At 57.8% G+C, this 19,391-nt stretch overlaps 1 protein-coding gene across 7 annotated transcripts in view; it reads left to right on the plus strand.

Moving 5' to 3' along the window:
* Positions 1-13,223: 13,223 nt before the first annotated feature.
* Positions 13,224-19,391, plus strand: part of ADGRE5 (adhesion G protein-coupled receptor E5) — a 113,086-nt gene continuing 106,918 nt past the window's right edge. For 4 of the 7 annotated variants that reach the window (XM_075060960.1, XM_075060963.1, XM_032781412.2 and 1 more), the window contains exon 1: positions 13,225-13,340. In XM_075060960.1, coding sequence (XP_074917061.1) covers positions 13,310-13,340 — 31 coding nt within the window. In that variant the 5' untranslated portion in view covers positions 13,225-13,309. Of the gene's footprint in view, positions 13,341-19,391 lie in introns of all 7 variants that reach the window. The other 3 variants (XM_075060964.1, XM_075060965.1, XM_075060961.1) reach the window with 2 other exon arrangements.

The raw sequence follows: 19,391 nt of genomic DNA on the forward strand, positions 1-19,391 counted from the left end.
CCGTGACCTGGCAGCCCAGGGCGCCCCCCTCTGGGGTCAGGGAGCCGCGGCTCCGGTGGACCTGCTGCAGGCATGCCTGCGGCAGCTCCGCTGGAACCACGAGACCCGCGCGCGGGGCGGTGAAATGTCCCGGTGCCTAGGGTGCCAGAAACCCTAGCACCGGTCCTGCCCCCAGGCCTGGGCATGGCCAAGCTAGCAGCCCCCCACGCTGCTCCCATCTCCCCGTCCCCGATGCACCCGTGGGGGCAGCTGGCAGGAGCCAGGATCCAGGGTAAGGACCTGGCCTGGCAGGACGAATGGGGAGAGGATGGCAGGTCTGTCTGTGCCATATCCTTCTGTCATTTGCAGGGGAGAGTCTAGCCCCACTCTCACCACTAGACCTTCCTCCTCCCAGCCTCCCTTCCGTCCAGTGGGTCCCTGCCCCCCTTCCAGTGTGGGGATGTGGGGCTCAGCCCCCTGCTCGGCTTGGCTGCTGCATGGCTGCCTTGGGGGCAGAGATTATCCCCATGCTAACTTGACTCCAGCTGGGGTGGGGTGACAAATTCAAACCATGGGCTGGGACTCAGGAGCTCTGGGGTCAGTTCTTGCCTCTGCCATTGACTTCCCTGAGTGACCTGGGTCAGTCCCTCTGCACTGCAGGTTATCGTCCCTGGTTCAATGGGAAGCTCTTTGGGCAGGGACTGTGTGTCTGTGCAGAACCTGGCACAACGGGGACCCTGATCTCAGCCAGGATCTGCGCAGCACCCAGCTCAATGGGGCCCTAATCTCAGTTCTCATCTGCCCCCTGTCTGGAGAGACACAACAGGGTTCTGGCTCTGTGTGATCATTCCTATTGCCCTCCAGTGACCAGGACTGCTGTGTGGTTAAGACACCTACTGCTGCAAGCTGCTGAGGGAGCACTCCCTGAGCTCAGCTGGGTTGAGACCCGTCTCAATCCCCCCTTGTGGTGTCCAACTGGAGCTGTTATTTGTTTTCTTCATTTCCACACTGCTCTGTGTTGTTGCTCCACGGCTGCTCAGCAGCCCTTGTCCCCTGCCCCAGAGGTGGCTGCATCTCAGCACCGGGCGAGGGATCCCTGTCTAAACAGCTCCCGCGCCCCACCCCAGAGGCGGCTGCATCTCAGTGCCAGGCGAGGGATCCCCATATAAACAGCCCCTGCCCCCTTCCCCAGAGGTGGCTGCATCTCAGAGCTGGACAAGGGATCCCTGTACAAACAGCCCCTGCGTCCCACCCCAGAGGTGGCTGCATCTCAGTGAGCTGAGAACTCATCCCTCTATAAACAGCCAGAAGTGTCCCTAGGGGCTGCGGCAGTGCCGGAGAATTCTGAATGTCCCGGCCAACAGCTGACCCCAGGACAGCCCAGCCGGAAGCAGTAGCTGGGGCCCATCACTTGTCGCAGCCCCGCAGCCTGTGACAGGCCAGCGCTTCCAGTCCATGGGCCAGGCCCCCGGCTGGGGTAACTCCGTGTCACCCCCCTGCAGCTCACAGAGCTCTGTCCAGAACCCCACTGGGGCCCTGCTGCATGGCCCCTGATGGAGAGACAGCTGATTTCCACCAGTGGGGGCCCTGGCCCCATCGACACCAGTTTCCACCAGCGGGGGGCCTGCCTTGCTCTCTGCTCCCATCCCCAAAGCCCGAGCACTGAACTTCGCTCCAGGATTGGCCACAATAAAAATGGCTGGATCCTTAGATGGAAAAATGATCTCTCCCCCACCCCTCCCCGGCAGCCCATGGTCCCTGCATCTCTACAGCAAATTGCACAATATTTATGCGGGGGGGAGGGGCAGAGCCAGCTAGCCATGACATCACAGTGGGGGAGCAGCAGAGCATCCGTGAGGGCTGTATGCCTGCTGTACTCCACCCCCTGAGCTACAGGAGTTGCTCCCTCAGCCAGCAGCTTGAGTTGGCTGTTATCCTCCATAGGGTGCAGGCACTGTGCACCCCCGTGTTCCCTCAGCGCTGTCACCCCCGTTGGTCTCCAGCCATTGTGGTGCAGAGGAATCCCCAGCAGTTGTAGCTTTCTTGGATTCCCGCACCCCAATCTGGACCCTGTTCCCCAGATCAGGGTGCAAGTCTCCACCCACTTCCCAGGAATCACCCCACTGCTTGCTCGGGGTGCAGCCCCCCAATTCCCCAGCAGGGAGTGTGGCCGGGATCAGGTCCAGAGCAGAGGATGCTGGGGAATGCCCTCTGGCCAGACACAGAATGGGAACAGTTGGGGAAAGCCTCATCCCAGAGCCCTTGCCAGCTCGTCAGCCTGCAGCCTGCCCCATGTGGACCCCCGCCTGCCTCCATGAGCCGCGCCTCCATGGCCTCCACTTCCCCACTGGGGCTGCTGCCTGGGGCCCCCATTGTCAGCCACAAAAGAAGCAGCACTGCAAGGTCAGACCCCTCCGTACCAACAGCTCTGACCCTCTGGGCTACAGGGAACTCACTGTGAGCTGTATAGGGCATATGGCACATAGGCGGCATTCTGACCCTGTCCAGAAGGGGGCAGACTCGTGCTGTAGCTCACACCCTCAGGGTGTCACAGCAGCTCGCTGAGAGCCAGACCACAAAATTCCCCACTGAGCTAAACACCTTCCAGCGCCCCTCTAAATTAAGAACCACACTCACACGTGCCAGCCAGCCCGGGGGCAGGGTAGGAGTCAGGATGCCTGGGTCCTTTCTGCTACTTTCTGAGTGCCCTATCCCCCACCAGTGTCTTTTTCATGTTTCCATCCAGGCAGGCAAAATCACCAACTCAGCAAAAGAAAAAAATAAACTCAGAGCGGAAAAAGCTCTTGTGTGGGTGACGCTGGTGTGAGGCAAATGGGGAGGGAGCTGGGGAGGGAGGAGGCTGAGGAAAGGTGGCAGTGCCAGGCCGCCCTCTGGAAATGTTTGTGTCTCTCCTTCGACAGGCACATGCACCTTCCTCTGTCACTGCAAAAGGGTTCTGGGGCCAGATCCCCAGCTGGTGTCAATGGGCGTCACTGCACTGGTGTCAATGGGCATCGTTCCATTGGAGTCGATGGGCCAGGCCAGATCCCCAACTGGTGTCAGTGGGCGCCTCTGCACTGCAGGGTGGGCTCTGGACAGGGCCGGCGCTTCCATTTAGGCGACCTAGGCGGTCGCCTAGGGCACCAGGATTTGGGAGGGCGGCAGGCTGCTCCGGCGGACCTCCCGCAGGCATGCCTGAGGAGGGTCCGCTGGTCCCGCGGCTCCAGTGGAGCATCCGTAGGCACGCCTGTGGGAGGTCCACCGGAGCCGTGGGACTGGCGAGTGGCTGAGTGCCCCCCGCGGCGTGCTGCCATGCTTGGGGCTGCGAAATGGCTAGAGCCGGCCCTGCGCCTAGGGCGCCAAAATCCTGGTGCCGCTCCTGGCTCTGGGGCACTTCAAGGGACGCCGCAAGTGTTGCTGGAAAGGCTGTTGGGGAGGAGATTCGGGGGGGACTCATCTTGCTGAGTCCATGTTAAACCTGATTCCCCAGCAGTGCTGGGGGCGCTGTGCTGCGGGGAGCAGGGCAGGGACTCAGGCTGGCGGGGGGCTCCCTCCTCGTAGTCAGCGCTGGTGCCAATGCCCCAGCATGGCACTAGGGGGCGCTGTGCTGCAGGGAGCAGGGCGGGGTGAATGTCTCCTCATTAACCCTTCATCTACTGGACAAATCCACATGTGCTGTGTCAATCCTGTTGTTTCTCTTGACAGCTATTTTCAGGGGTGCCTGCCTGGCTTTGTGCTGCCAGCCAGTTCCATTCAACTTGGACTGCAAGTCAACAAGGGAGTCTGCTTCACTCCCTGTCTTACTATGCTGTACCGTGTAGCTGTTAAACAGCCCCTGCACCCCACCCCAGAGGCAGCTGCATCTCAGCTCTGGGTGAGGGAGCCCTGTATAAACAGTCCTTGCATCCCATCCCAGAGCCGGCTGCATCTCAGCACCAGGTGGCCAAGCCCTGTGTTTATAGGACTTTGGTTTAATGGCCTTTGTGATTCTCCCTGGCCATCCCCCTTCTGGCAGTGAGTTGCACAGTCTGCAGTTTGTAAGTTCACCACCCAGCCCCCACCGCATCTGTCCCCAGAACTCCCCCCAGCCTCCCCCCGGTGCCCCAGCCAGCAGCTGCAGGTTGGCTGCTGATGCCAGCTGAGCCTGCGACCTGAGTGGTGTCAGAGCTCCCTGGGTCGCTCTCGCTCTGGGCAGGCGGGTGCCCAGGCGCAGGAGGCGGAGGGTGCAGGGCGAAGCAGGTAGTTGCTAGGTACGAGAGCTGGGATATCCTATACCAACCAAGTATGGAAAAGCAGCAGGATGTAGGTTCTCGGGTCTGTGCACTGCATCAGGGAGCAGGAAAAAACTGCCAGTTCAGCAAACAGCCACTGGAGCCCCAGAGCTCAGTGTAGGGCTCCAGGCCCCAGATTCCCCCCCCCCCCAGGGTTGAAATAGGGGATTTGCACCCCAGACCCCTGCCCCCCAACTAGGGCTGAATTCAGGGCTCCGGGCTTCAGACCCCCCAACCAGAGCTGAATTCAGAGCTGCAGGTCCCAGATCCCCCCAAAGTAGAGCCGAATTCAGGGCTCTGGGACCAGATCCCACCCCCCAAGAGCTGAATTCAGGGCTCTGGCTCCAGATCCCCACAATCAGAGATGATTTTAGGGCTGCAGGCCCCAGAATCTCCCCTTCACCCATGCACCAGAGCTGAATTCAGGCTCTGGGCCCCAGATCCCTCCCTCCCTCCCCCCAGACCTGACTTTAGGGTTCTGGGTCCAAGCTGCCATCTCCTCCCATGTGCCCAGGTCCTGCCACACAGATAGTTCCCTGCACTGAGGGCTCCCTGCCCCCTGCTACTCCAGCCTGTGCGGCTGCCAAGCATAGTAAGATGAGTGAAGGTCTCCCTGGTGGCACAGGAGAGTCCTGCAGAGAGGCGGGGGCGGGGGGGTCAGAGGGATGCGAGCGAGCAGGGCTTTCTGAACTGCCTGGGCCACAACTTCCCCACAGCGTGACCACACCAGATGCCTGTGGGCTGCAGCACCTGGAGGAAAGAGACAAGAGCACCAGGGCCTCTGGGCAGCAGGGGGACGAGCTGCGCAGCCAGAGACAAGGGGAATTGTCATGGGAAGGGCACCTGGCACTGGCATCCCAGGCAAGCTGGCAAAGCCCAGGTCCGGACTTGGATGAGACACCTCGGAGTGCAGCAGGGATCAGGATGGGGGTCCCTAGGGAGCACGCCCCCCTCACAGTCAGTGCTGGCCCAATGCCCTAGTATGGTGCTAGGGGCATGGGTGACTCCATAGAGGGCATTGGGCTCAGCACTGACAGGGAACTGCCGTCTCCTTGTTCTCATGCTATGAGACAGAGACAACAGAATGTCCTGATCCCTCTTTTCTAGAGCAGTCAGGAGTTCGTAGACTTTTATTGTGCCCTCTCTTCATAGAATCATAGACTATCAGGGTTGGAAGGGACTTAAGGAGATCATCTAGTCGAACCCCCTGCTCAAAGCAGGACCAATCCCCAGACAGATTTTTTACCCCAGTTCCCTAAGTGGCTCCCTCAAGGATTGAACTCACAACCCTGGGTTTAGGAGCCAATGCTCAAACCATTGAGCTATCCCTCCCCCCTCTTATCTATCTCCTTTTGAAGGTAAACTGCTATAAAGAGCTACGGTGCCACCACTAGAGAAGCAGCAGCATCTCCGTGCCTGGCAAGAGCTCCCTGTATAAACAGCCCCTATGCCCCACTCCTGCTGCACCTCAGCACCAGTTGATGCAATCCCAGTGCGACTTATAAACTAGCCCAGTGGTCCTCAAACATTTTACCTTGTGGTTCCCCTTACCCTTGTCTGCACCCGCCTTCTGAGCCAGGAGCAGGGCCACAGCTGCGGGAGGTGGGGACACAGACAGAGGTAAGGGGGCTGAGGCTGGGGCCACAGCTCGGGGCACGGGTGGAAGTGGATCCTGGGCACAGAGCTGAGAGCAGAGCCCTGGGCACAGGGCAGGAGTGAAGCTGAGTGGTGTTCCCTCCCCACCCCTCTTAGGGGCTTGCCCAGGACCCAGCCGTGCCTCCCCAAACTTTCCTCCATGCCCCCCTAGGAGGGTGTGCCCCAATGATTGGGGACCTGTGAACTCTCCCCTTCTCTTTGAGCTGCGGGTGCTCAGCACCATTGAAAATTGAGCTGGGGTTGTCAAGCCGTACACCCTAAAAATGAAGGACCTAGTTCTGAAAGCATCACCCTCTCTCCTGTGCCTCAGTTTCCCCTGCTATACCACAGCAAAGAGCCCTGCCCCGACTGGCTTTGTGTAGCTCCTTGGGCAGGAAGGGCTGAGAAGGCAGCCTGCCATTCGCAATTGCACTGCAATGATCAAACAGCAGCTGTGAATCGCTAACAGTTAGAGCAGCGTCCCCAGCTCTTGCCAGCCACATGACTTCGGCCAGGCTGGAGTCCCTGTTCACCCATCAGCCCTGCAACTCTCTGATTGGCTGCCCTTCTCCACTTCCCCCACCTCCTGGGGAAGGGCAGCCAATCAGGGCTGTTGCAGGTTGCAGGCTGAGCTCTCTCCCTCCCTTCAAGAGCCAAAAGGAGTTTTGGGGTGGAGGAGGGGAAGCAGGGGACAATACTCTCATTGGGCAGGAGGGAGCAGGAAGAGCCCAGCCACTCAGGGAAGCTCCATTCCCCACTTCCCCTCCCATGAACAATGGATCAGTCCACTCTCCACTATTTACCCGCTCCTCTCCTGTGAAGAATGTGAGTCAGTCCACTCTCTCCCCTCCTATGAACAATGGGTCAGTCCGCTCTCTGCTCCACCCCCACCTTCTCTATCCTTGCAGCCCCTGGCAGGGGAAGGGGATGTAGCAGGAGCCCCAGAGCTGCAGATGAGGGGCTGCCCGGCCCAGAATTAATTGATTACAATGCTGGAGATTGAGACAAAGCTGGAAACCTCTGCGCCATCATCGGCCAATGAGCTCCTGCAGTGGGGCAGAATCACCAGTGTTACTGCCCCATCTACACACCCTGGGGGGCAGAGAGAGTTCACACCCTGTAACTGGAACCACACATGCCTGGTGGGGACAGAGGGAGTTCAAAATAACAACAGACAAACCTCCAAACCACAATCGCATCTTTTTTTTTTACTAAAATCTCCTGATTTGGGGCCGACCTCCTGATTTTGGGGTTTGTCTCACTTGATCTGGCGCTGTTAATGATCAGCTCCCACCCAGAGCAGAGAGAGCCTGACCCACCTGGCCTCTAGGGGAAGCTGTTTGCTTGGTGACATATAATATCTGATTAGTATCAAGCCTTGGTAATTATTTCCCATTTGCCCTGGCTGTTGCAGGCCCCGCAGAGGCACCGACAGGGCTCAGGTTGATGGTATCAGGCTCTCGCTCACTCGCTCCCTCTGTGTCGTTCTCTCACTCTGGGTGCAACTTCCTCAGTCGGTGCCGGCCTTATAAATGCTGCTATTTCCAGCCTGCCCTGCTTGCGCCCCGCCTCCCTCCACCGCGGCACCCATTGGCTCTGTAAGATAGAGGAACTGGCCTGGGCCACTGCGAGGGTACGTGGGTTTGAAGGAACAGGTTGTACTTCTAGGTTAAGTACAACTGTATAAACACACAATGCCACAAATGCAATTGTGTGACTGCAACCGTGCAAGCTGCTGTAGCTACAGCTGTGCAGACACAATCTGCTGCAAGTACAACTGGACAACTGTCAAGGTCTAGTGCAACCACCATGTAACTACAGGCACAATCGGCCGCAAGGGCAACTAGAACCAGGGAAGTACACTACGCCACAACTACAACTAGGTAACGCCCGCAAGGCAAGCACACAATGCAGCAAATACAATGGTGCAACTGTACAAACGCTAAGTATCAGAGGGGTAGCCGTGTTAGTCTGGATCTGTAAAAGCAGCAGAGAATCCTATGGCACCTTATCGGTTAACAGACCTTTGGGAGCATGAGCTTTCGTGGGTGAATACCCACTTCATCAGACGCGCATGTGACAAAGTGGGTATTCACCCACGAGAGTCAATGCTCCAAAATGTCTGTTCGTCTATAAGGTGCCACAGGATTCTTTGCTGCTGCTACACTATAGGTGCAACAGCTCCACTACAGCTGAACAAAAAAGCACAATGCTGCAAGTGCAATGGGACGATGGTGCAGCTAAAACCACACAAGCACACGATGCTCCCAGTGTAACTGTGCAACTATCACCCGTGCAACATGACACTGCAAGGAAAATTGCACAGCTGTGCAAGTGCACTATACTATAAGTGCAACCATGCGAGCACCATATGCTGCAAATGCAATGGTGCAACTGCAAGCATGCAAGCACCTTTGTGCCGAAAGTGCAGTTGTACAACAACCTGACAAGCTCACAAGTATAATGACAGCAGTGCAAGCACATCACACTGAAAGTGCAAGTGTCAAACACAATATGCTACCAGTGCAACCACACTAGGCTCCAAGGGCACTGTGCAACTATAGATGTGCAAGCACAATATACTGCAACTGTGTAAGCTCATTGCTCTGCAGTAGACACATTCAAGTCCAGTCCTTGTGCCCTGGCTGCTGTGACTCTCTCAGCTGACCTACTAACAACACGTAGGCTGGTGTCCACACAACATCGTTTTCCACCTGCCTCGTCCTGGCTGCTGGAGTTTGTCCCAGTGCATTCTGGGAAACTCTGTGCTGCGAATGAGAATTACTTGCTAGCTCAGGTCCAGTTCCCCTCTTCCAATGCGGATTTAAGTATTTCTACAGAGCAGAATGGCTCCAAGAGGAGAGGGTGAGAACACCCCAGCTCTGAATATCCCATAAGGTGCTTGCTTGGGAGCCCTCTGCTGCATCAGTAGAGTGGAGATTTGAACGTGGTTCTCCCACATCCAGGAAGAGGCCCTGACCAGTGGGATAAGTTGGGGCACCCCCCATGATGCTTTGTGCAGGACCCAGTTTGGGTTGGAAACTGACTGGGAGGCAGATGCAAATGAACACAGCCCAGTCGTTCTGATTTTAGAAGATCACCTGTTTTCAAGCTGCACTGGTGATTCTCTGAGGGGCTGAGGTGTGACGACCACATGCAGCACCGAGGAGACACAAACCTCCACCTTCCTTTCATCTACAGCCGATGGGCGGCTGGATTTCTGGGTGTGGGTTTGTACAGCACCTAGCACCGTTCGTACATTCTAAAGCCAGACAGGACCACTGTGACCATCCCATCCAACCGCTTGCATATCGCAGGCCCTAGGACATCCCCGGCTTAATTCCTGTGGGAACTGGAGCAGATCTGCTAGAGAAACATCCAGCCTTGATTTAAAAATAGCCAGCGAGGGAGAATCCACCGTGGCCCTTGGTAAGTTGTTCTAAGGCTTCGTTCCCCACAGCGAAAAATATGCCCCTTATTTCCAATCTGAGTGTGTCTAGCTTCAACTTCCAGCTTTGCTAGACTGACGAGCACATGGTCCAGATTTTGTTCCTCATGGAGGTACTTCTACACTGTGATTGAGCTTTCCCTTAACCTCTTTGTGGGGCTCAGGGAAGGGAGCAGGGTCCAGTGGTTAGACCAGGAGGGAGCTGGGAATCAGGACTCCTGGGTTCCATTCCCAGTGCTGGGAGGGGAGTGGGGTCTAGTGGTTGGAGCAGGAGGGGGCTGTGAGGCAGAACAACTAGACCCCACTCCTCTCCCAGAGCTGGTCCATGACTAGCATTTCTACATGTACAGTATTAAAGAGAAATAAACCGTGAAGTTACCTGGATCTGAACTGGCCCCATTTCAGTCTATCAGGGATTAACTCTGGTCCCCTGTATGTTGAAACTGTCACAGCTGCCTGTAGTGATAAGGACTCAAACAACAGAGAAATCATGACTAACCCCCGGCCCATGTAGCACAGATCTTCCCCCAGATAAAGCAAACGCTAAATGTGCAGCACTGGCTAGTTTGGGCCTCTCGGCCTGGGCTGTCCCATGCTGTGTTGTTGTTCACACGCTATGGAAGTGTGGGGTGGGGACTAGGCCACCAGTTTATTTAATAAAACAAAGTCTTCCCTTCCATCCACACCAAGGAGCAGACAGGGCTGGAGCCATCCCTGCATCTCGCTGGGGGATAAGGGGGCAGGGCAACGGGCTGATCAAAGGGATGATTTGGGGTGGGGTCTAAAGGTTAGAGCAGAGGGGCTAGGAGTAAGGACTCCTGGATTCTATTATGACCCCATTCTCCTTCCAGAGCTGGGAATAGAACCCAGGAGTCCTGACACCCAGCACATCCACCCCTACCTTTCAAACCCAGCAGACCCCCTAGGTCATTTGCACCAGAAATGTCGAAGATGCTGGACAAAATGAGACCCTGCTCTGCATGAGTCGATAGATCCAATTTGTGGCTCTGATTTCCCAAGACTGCATCCCCCCGGCCCATTTGTGGGATGCCCTGTCCCCCCTGCCCCCGGCTCCTGGGCTGGAGCTGCCAATGTGGCATAGCAGGGCCGGCTCCAGCAAGCAGGTGCTTGGGGCGGCCAAGGGGAGGGGGCAGCACGCTGGGTTTTTTGCAGCTTTTTTGTTTTTTTGTTCCACTGCTTGAGGCAACAAAAACCCGGGAGCTGGCCCTGTGCCATGGACACAGGCTGAGCACGGCTACCAGCGGAAGGAGCCGGCCCACACTCCAGCACCATAGTGGTGTGGCCCAGAGCCAGCGCCAGGGTGTCCGAGTGCCTGCACTGCAGCCGGCCCAGGGCAGCCACTTCCCCAGAACAACAGCAGGAGCCCATGAGTGAGGAGGGGCCCTGGTTTGTCGGCGCTTTCACTTCTCCTGCTCCTGATTTTCCTGCCCATTGTTCAGTTCAGGAGCCGTCGCCAACGCTTCCTTATGGCAACACAGCTGATATCCCAGGAGAGCCAGGGCACATGTCCAGCTGCATCCCCAGCCTGGAGCTAATGCCCTGGCTGTACTCTGTCCCCATACACACCCCAGCCTGGCACCAGGGGGCGCTGTGCTGCTGGGGTGCTGCCCCCAATGCCCTGGCTGTGCCCTGTCCCCAAACACACCCCAGCCTGCCACAAGGGGGCGCTGTGCTGCTGGGGGTGCTGCCCCCAGTGTCCTGTCTGTGCCTTGTCCCCATACACACCCCAGCCTGGCACCAGGGGGTGCTGTGCTGCTGGGGTGCTGCCCCCACTGCCTTGGTCACGTCCTCTCTCCTCTCTAGTCATGGGGGTCCATCTCAGGATCGGGCCCGTGGGCCTAGCCACAGCGTTTGGCACTCATCTCTCATTGCTCTCGGCCTCTCTCGCTCCAGTGAAGCACGAATCCCTGGGGCCGGGCTGGTTTGTGGTTCAATTTCCTGGTTCCGGAGCAGCAGGATCAGCGCCAATTCCCACCCCCCAGAATCCAGGCCAGCCAGGGAAACTGATCCTCTTGGCATGAAACTGCCCATGGAAAAACCCCGGGGCCGACTGGGGCAGGAGGGGGTTGAGGAACTCCACAGAATGACAATCACAATCAGGAAAACAGCCCCCGACTGGACAGGGCCCCGGGCACCCGGCCTCTAACCTCACACTGGGGAGAGCCCTGCTGCTGGGGCCTGACCCCCAATACCATGGGGAGACGGCTGGGGGGGCACAGGAGATGGGGTGTATTTGAGCTGTTGGGGGGGGGTCAGAGTACACTTTGGAGGTACAAGGGGTTGGAGTCTATTGATAGGGGGGCTATTCCAGCCCTGTCCCCCAACTTTGCTGATGCCCCTCAGTCCCGACTCACAGGCCTCTGCTATCCCAGCCCGGCGCCCCACAGCTGGACATTCCCCCCACTCCCATCCCCCTAGCTGATCTCACCCGCCAGTTCCTGTTTCTGCTGGGGCAATGTTTCCATGAGGTCTCTGGTGCCTGCCCAAGAGGTGACCAGGATATCCCCATAGTGACACAATCCCCTGGGCTCCAGCCACAGGGCCACAGCAATCTGACCTGAACAACCCCCACCCCCACCCCGCATCCCAAAGGGCATGACCCTGTCAAGCAAGAGGCAGCCTGTGGGGTGAGAGCAGGCTGGAGGTCAGGACTCCTTGGTTCTAGTTGCAGTTTGAGGAAGGAAGTGGGGTCTAGTGGTTAGAGGAGGGGGACCTTGGCGTCAGGACTCATGGGTTCTATTCCCTTCTTAACCATCTCTCTCTCCTCATTACTAGCATCACCGTGGATGGCCACATTGCCCCTGTATCAACATCGCAGCCCAATATCTGAACCCTGGGATGCTCTTGCCTTCCCCACTGTCTTGTGGCAGGGAGTTCCCTGGGTTAACAACACAAGGCTGAAGGGATGTGCAGGTAATGGTGGGGGTGAGTGCAGGACGTGAGCTCCCAGCTAAGCACAGATCTGGCCCCAGCTGGGCTGGAATGTCGCAGCTCTTCAGCTGTTGGGCTCCAAGGGGAAAAGCAGCCCCCCGCTGCCAGTTCCTGCTAATCTGGGCTCTGCACCGTGCTGGGGCTGCATTCCGGGAGGCACGAGGGGTGTATGGGGCGGGCACAGACAGCAGCAATGGCAGCATGGGGTGGAGATAAGGTTGAGGCCAGGGGCCAGGCTGGGACAGGCCCTGCTGGGTCATTCCCAGGGCCATCTCAGGGGAAGCGTCCAGGGGCAGGGGTGTCTCTGGTCCAAAGAAGGAGGCCTGCGCCTGGGGAGTTTAGAGCAGTGTCTGTGGTGTGTCAGAGCGGATGGGAGCCCAGCAGGTTGGTCTCCAACGCAGATATCCCCATATACACCGGACCCCTCCCTCCCAGCCTCCCTCAATCCGCCACTCACCCACCCCACGCCCCTTCCCCGCCTCACACCCCCTCCCCCCTCCATCAATCTATCCAGCCCCCCGCCATCCCGTCCTCAGGTGTTCCCCAGGCACGTCTCCCCCATTGCTAACCCCAGAAAGGGGGGCTCCTTCTTCCCCCCACTCTGTACCTCGGGACTGGGGCAGACACCCGTTGTAGCAGCCCCCGCGGTTCCCCGACTGCCCCATGTGGCTGCCTGGTCGGGAGCAGCCGTGTAAACGGGAACCGAATCCATGCCCCGCCCCCGCGAGCCGCCCCCCGGGATGGGGGCTCAGCCTACACGGGGATCTGTCATTTAGTGGGAGCCCCTGGTTAAAATATCGCCCGCACCTGCCTGTTAGCTAGGCCCTTTTCTGACACCCCCGAGCTCTCCCCGTCCCATCAACCCACACATGGTCCTCCGCCGATCCCGCTCTCCTCTCTCACCCCGGTTCCACCCTTCCTGGGCGGGGCCCCCCGCCCCCATGGGGCCGGCCCTGGCTCGGGGGCGCTGCCCTCTGGATGCAGCTCGGTGCGCGCCGCTCGTTGGACTCCCTCGCCCCGCAGCATGGACCCTGCTTGCCGCCTGCTGCCCCTCGGTGAGCCCCCGACTGCGGCCCCGCCGCCCGGCTGCACCATGTGCTCGGCCTGGGCTGCTGCTTCCCGCGCGCGTTGCTGAGCTCAGTTCCCCGGGAGTGACTCCGGAGTCGCTCCGCCGTGGCTGCTGGTGGGCTCCGGCCCCCGGTAGAACTGGGATCCCCGCGGGCTGCGCTCAGAGTCCAGGGGCAGGAGCGTTGCTGGGGCCCGTAGGGGATGGGTCCGATTCTGACGCCACTTACTGTGGTGTGAATCCCCGGGGGCGGGGGGTCCCCGTTGGTGTGTTTTGCTGCCTGGACTCCCGGGGAGTGACGCTCATTTACACCCGCTGCGTTTACAGTGTCGTGATCGAGTGAGGGCAGGATCGGGCCCAGTCAGTGCCGGCGGGGGCTGATTCTCCCCACCCCAGTGGAAATCTGGAGCAACTGGGCCCGATTCTGCTCCCACAAGTTTCCCCTTGTGTGACTCCAGTGGAGTGACTCTTGGATCCCGTGCTGGTGTGAATGGAACCAGGACACTTGTCTCTGGCAGGGCAGGGATCTGCTGGGCTGTCTCGGGCACTAGAGGACTGTGCTATTTATCCGGCTGGGCTGGGGTCGTCTCTGACACTGTGGAGAGCAGCGTGTTACGGGGGGGTCACAGGTTGTCCCATCCTGGCTTGTACTCCAGAGAGGGATGATCCTTCTTTGACAGAGAAGCCAAGAGGTTTCTCCAGGCTCCTGTCAAGATGGTTCTAGGGTGACCAGATGTCCCAATTTTATAGGAACACTGCCAATTTTGGGGTCTTTTTCTTATATAGGCTCCTGTTACTCCCCACCCTCATCCCGATTTTTCATACTTGATCTCTGGTCACTCTAAATGGTTCTGGTGTGGGGAAGTGAACCCAGAAGTCCTGGCTTCCAACTCCCCTGCTCTAACCCACCAGACTGCACTCCCCTCTCCCTGCTGGGAATAGAACCCAGGTGTCCTGCCAACAAGCCCCCCCCAGCTCTAACTACTAGACCCTGTTCCCTCAGGCTACAGAAGCAGGGTTTGTAAATTGATTTCCCCATGCTGTCTGGGGTATATCAGCTGGACTTTACACCAGGGATGGAGAGGCACAGGGATCAGGTTTGAAAGCCTTTTGGGGACCTAGAAGGCTGGATGTAATTGCCTGCATGTGTCCTGGCTCTGCCCCCCTCTGGGGCTGGACCTGTCCCCACTACAGACAAGGCCACGTCTACCCTTTGCCTGCAGTGTCAGCGCATCCCAGGTGGAGATGCCCCAAATGCCACCCCCCTTACCAGCTATTTTGGTCACTGGTCATCCTGGGTCCAGTCAACTCCCCTTCCAAGCTTCATCCAGACTTGATCTGATCTTTGGGGGCAGGAGAAGTTCCAGGGTCACCTTCCCCACCCCCACCGGCCACTGATGCATCCACAGTTGCATCCCCTTTGGGCTGTGGGTGGTGCTGGAGGATAGGATCCACTTCGGAGCTGGGAGCTGCAGCATCAGAAGCTGGGTGCCTGGTGTCCCCGGGTTCAGAGGAGGCTGAATGTGGAGGGGGTGGGTTGGAATGTGGGTCGGGGTCCTTTGCTTTGGGGTCTTCGAAGTCTTCAGCTTCTGTATGAGAAGTGATTAATAAGACTGGGACTCTTCAGCTTGGAAAAGAGGCGGCTAAGGGGAGATATGATTGAGATCTATAAAATCATGACTGTTGTAGAGAAAATAGATAAGGACGTGTTGTTTACCACTTCTCATAACACAAGAACTAGAGATCACCAAATGAAATGAATACGCAGCAGGTTGAAAACAAACAACAGGACGTATTTCTTCACACAACACACAGTCAACCTGTGGAACCTCTTGCCAGAGGATGTTGTGAAGGCCAAGACTGTAACAAGGTTCAAAAGAGAACTAGATGAATTCATATAGGATAGGTCCATCAATGGCTATTAGCCAGGATGGGCAGGATTGGTGTCTCTGGCCTCTGCTTGCCAGAAGCTGGGAATGGGCAACAGGGGGTGGATCACTTGGTGATAACCTGCCTGTTCATTCCCTCTGGGGCACCTGGCATTGGCACTGTCGGCAGACAGGACACTGGGCTAGATGGTCCTTTGGTCTGACCCAGTAGGGCCGTTCTTGTGTTCTTATGTCTTTCACTTAAAGGAGCATTTGCCTGGCTTTAGATGCCTTCAGGGTTAGAAGCAAACCTAGGATTCCTGGGTTCTATCCCGGCAGTGGGAGGGGAGTGGGGTCTACCAGGGGAGGCTGGGGGCCCGGACTCCTGGGTTCTATCCCCACAGCTGGGGGAGGGGTGTTGGCCAAGAGTTCTTGTCTAAGTGACTGGCTGTACAAAGGGCTGGGTCCTGTTGGGTGCTCAGTGCCCCACCCCTCTGTTTGTCCTGTGTCCCAGGGGGTGTGTGACACCAGCAGAGAAGCCTCGTTTTCAGAAATATTTCTGTCCATATGGTGCCAAGTGATTAATAAAATGGAGCGGTCCTTGCCCTACTTGGCACTGCTAGTCCAGCTGCCCTCTGGGGAAGGAGGGAGGGAGAGGGAGACGTTAGTGCTGCCCTGAGTCTGTGCCCACCCACCTTCCCAGAGCTTTAGGGGCTCTGGTTTTCAATCCAGACCTAGGCTCCTGAAATGAGAAGCCTGACTTACAAAGGGGCTGTGATTTGTAGGCAGGCAGTACCATCTAGTCGACAGAGTGTCGGCGTGGGAGTCAGAATACCTGGGTTCTTACAACTGATTTGGCAAGTCGCTTCCCTGCTGTGTGCCTCAGTTTCCCCACTTGCCTTTTGTCAGTTGAAACTGGGAGCCTGTCAGGTAGAGGCCATCTCTCACTGTAGGTCAATGCCACACCTGTTGCAATGGAGACCCCAATCTTGGCTGGGGTCTGTGCAGCCCCTGGCAGAATAGGGCCTCAATTTTGGTCAGGGCTGATACTGTGATTCACTTAATAACGAGCATTCCCAGATCCTGCAGAATCTGGGCATAACCAGCCAGCCAGGCCGGCTATTTTAGGAGCCATGATGTGGATTTAGGTGCCAGATTTTAGGTCCCCAAGTTTGGCAGATGAGTCCCCAGCTGGGGGCTGGATCCTGCACTGCATGTTCCAGCTCAGCTCCCGCTGGAGGCAGGTGCTGTCCTGCTGGTGCGCTGGGCTCAGGATTGGATCCAGGGGTAGTTTGAGCTCCTGTAGCTGCTGTTGTCTTTGATGCCTCCTGAGATCTGTGTGGCACAGCCCAGCAGGCAGCAGCTCTGTGGCACAGGTGCCTGAGTGGTTCAGGGGCTATGCTGGCACAGGGAAAATCCAGGTTCAATTCTCAGCTTTAGCATTGAATCACTCTGTGCCTCAGTTTCCACAGCAGTAAAATGGGGCAAATGGTCCTTCACTTGCCTTGTCCGTTTGGGCCATTGGCTCTCAATGCCAAGGCTTGTAGGTGCCAAGCTTGTACAATGAGGCCTTGGTGCCAGAGCAGTATGGCTAAGAAATACCAGCTGTGGCTTGTGTCTGTGACGGTAGGATTGATGCCAGCCATTTGTTTGATCAATGGCTTTGTTTTTTACTTTTGATTTCCTGGCTTCATAAAGCAGGTTGGTGGGGGAGATAATATGGAGCAAAGAGCCAATGGGTCTGGGAACGCCTGGGTTCTCTTCCTGGCTCTGGAAGGGGAGTGGGGTCTAGTGGTTAGAGAAGGGAGCTGGGAGCCAGGACTCCTGGGTTCTCTTCCCAGCTGCCATTTGCTCTGAGACACTGGATGAGTTGTCTCTCAGTGCCTCAGTTTCCCCACCTGTAAAATGGGGCTGATGGCAGTTCTTTCTCAGCAGGTGGGGCCGTGCGGGCTGTGAATGGCCATGAGGTGCTTTAGGGCTGGATGGGGCTGAAGTGCCGCCAACGCGCCGTCAAGGAGGGGCTGGCAGCGCTCGTGTCCGGGTGTCGGCCTTGGCCTGGCAGCATTTCTCCCCATCGCCCCTTGGCTGGCAGAGCTGTAACGAGAGAACTGACACAGCGAACATGTCTAGTCTCACCAATGTCCTGAGCTATAGGCCTGGGTGGGAACTGAGCTGCCGGGATCTGTCAGCAGATTCCTCCTTGGCCTGTCTCCTCTTTGTCAGGGGCCATCTTACTGGTACAGTGGGGACCTGTCCCAGGCTAAGCGCTACCATAATACACGTAATACTAACTCCAGCCTTGCTGCCCAAGCCTTGAAGCATTGAGACAGGCCCTCAAAAATCCTGAGTGGCTTGAAGAAGATAGTGAGATCTCAACGTTGGGTTCCTTGTGGTCTCGTAGCCCTGTGGGGGGGGGTCACATTTCTGAGCTCCACTCTGCCATCCGGAGGGTTAGAAACTTGCTTTTAATTTGAGTCCAGATCTTCACAATCCCAGGAGTCCAGAAGCTGGGGCTTTAAGAAAAGCAACGGTTGTCACAAGGCCGGTGGTAAAATCACAAGTGTCAGCAGCACCGTGACGCCCTTTGTCTCCTGTATCGGGATTCGGAGCTTTGGGAGAAATGGCTGGCTGGGGGTCAGGGTGGGGACTGGTTGTATCTCCAGGGGTTGGGGGGGGCTGTGAGTTGGGGGAGGGGTGCCTCATATCTTGGGGAGGGGGGAGTTGGCAGCTGAGTTAACCTGGCGGGGGGGAAGTGGACTCTTTAGGCGTTGCACGACTGATTTCGAAATCAAGAGCAGAACCGAAAGGCGGGTGCTGAGTTGTGGGAAATGGTGAGAGGTCTGGGGAAATGCCAGGTCCCGTAACCTCTCCTCCTTCCCTCCAAAACCCCCTCGTCTTGTGCCAGGGCTGGCACCTGGGCAGAGTGAGCATGGGCCAGCGTGGCGGGGGGAGTAAATTCTCCCAGGTCACCATGGCAGCAGCGCAGGCACCGCCACCCCATTTGGTGCTGGTGGAATTGATGACACAAGGGGCAGATCAGTGATGGATCGGGCCCACCTGGGGGATCAGGCCCTCGTTGTGAGATGTGGGGGCTGGGCAGAAAGGCAGATACAGTATCATGGGGGTGGGGCAGTTCTCCGGATCCCCGCAGGGTTACTCAGTAGCAGTGAGATGCTGAGGTGACAGCGATTCCTGGAAAGTACCCAGGACAGAGGAAAGCGCAGGGGGGGCCAGAGCCCAGCTGGTGTGAATCGGCCTCCTTCCATTGAGCTCACTAGGGCTGGGCTGGTTTACAGCCACTGGGGCCTTGCCCAGAACGTCAGGGGTTGATTCCAAGAAAGGGATGGAAGTGCCCACTTTGAGAGGGGACTGGTGTCAGGTGGGGGAGAGCCAGGACCCCTGGGTTCTAGCCCCAGCTCTGGGAGGGCAGTGTGGTGTAGTGGTTAGACCAGGGGATGCTGGGAGCCAGGACTCCTGGGTTCTAGCCCCAGCTCTGGGAGGGCAGTGTGGTGTAGTGGTTAGAGCAGGACTCCCAGCACAGGGCTGTGGTTTGAAGCAGCAGCAGCAAGACTGGGCTCCTGAGGGGTGCAGAGGTGGGGAAAAGTGCAGTGAGTTTCCTGCCTCTTTAGAGAGGCAGGGACTTTCCAAGGGCAACCGCTGGGGGGAGGGGGCACTCTACATCAGCTGCTGCCACCCCTGCCTATGCCGGGTGCATGGAGAGGGCCCTCAGCATCTGCTCGACTGGGAATGCCGGGCCGGGGGAGTTGCTGCTTGGTGAATGGCTGGGAATGTGGTGCTGGGGGAAGCTGTTGCCTCCCACAGGCCAGCACTCCCGGGAGGGAGGGGTAGGGGATTGCCCGTGGGGTGTTCCCTGGGCAGGATGACACCTGGCTTTCACTCTGCGTCACCCGCCCAGCTCAGGGTTTCCCACTCTGATCCTCCTGAGAGTGGCGGGGCTGCTCCAAAGCTCCTGTGTCCCGGGCAAACAGCGCCTCGCTGGGCACTTTGCCAGCCTGTGAGCTGCACGTGTGTGGGCTGGTGGGTGGAGGAATAGGGGCTGGGGGCTGACTCCTGGGTGCTGTCCCCAGATTGGGGAGGGGACTGGGGGTGAAAGTGCCTGCCCAATCCATCTGGAATAAATGGCTGCCCTGGGGGAGGAGGTTACACCAGGG

Source organism: Chelonoidis abingdonii, chromosome 26, assembly GCF_003597395.2.
Source record: "Chelonoidis abingdonii isolate Lonesome George chromosome 26, CheloAbing_2.0, whole genome shotgun sequence".
NCBI classification, from domain to species: domain Eukaryota; kingdom Metazoa; phylum Chordata; order Testudines; family Testudinidae; genus Chelonoidis; species Chelonoidis abingdonii.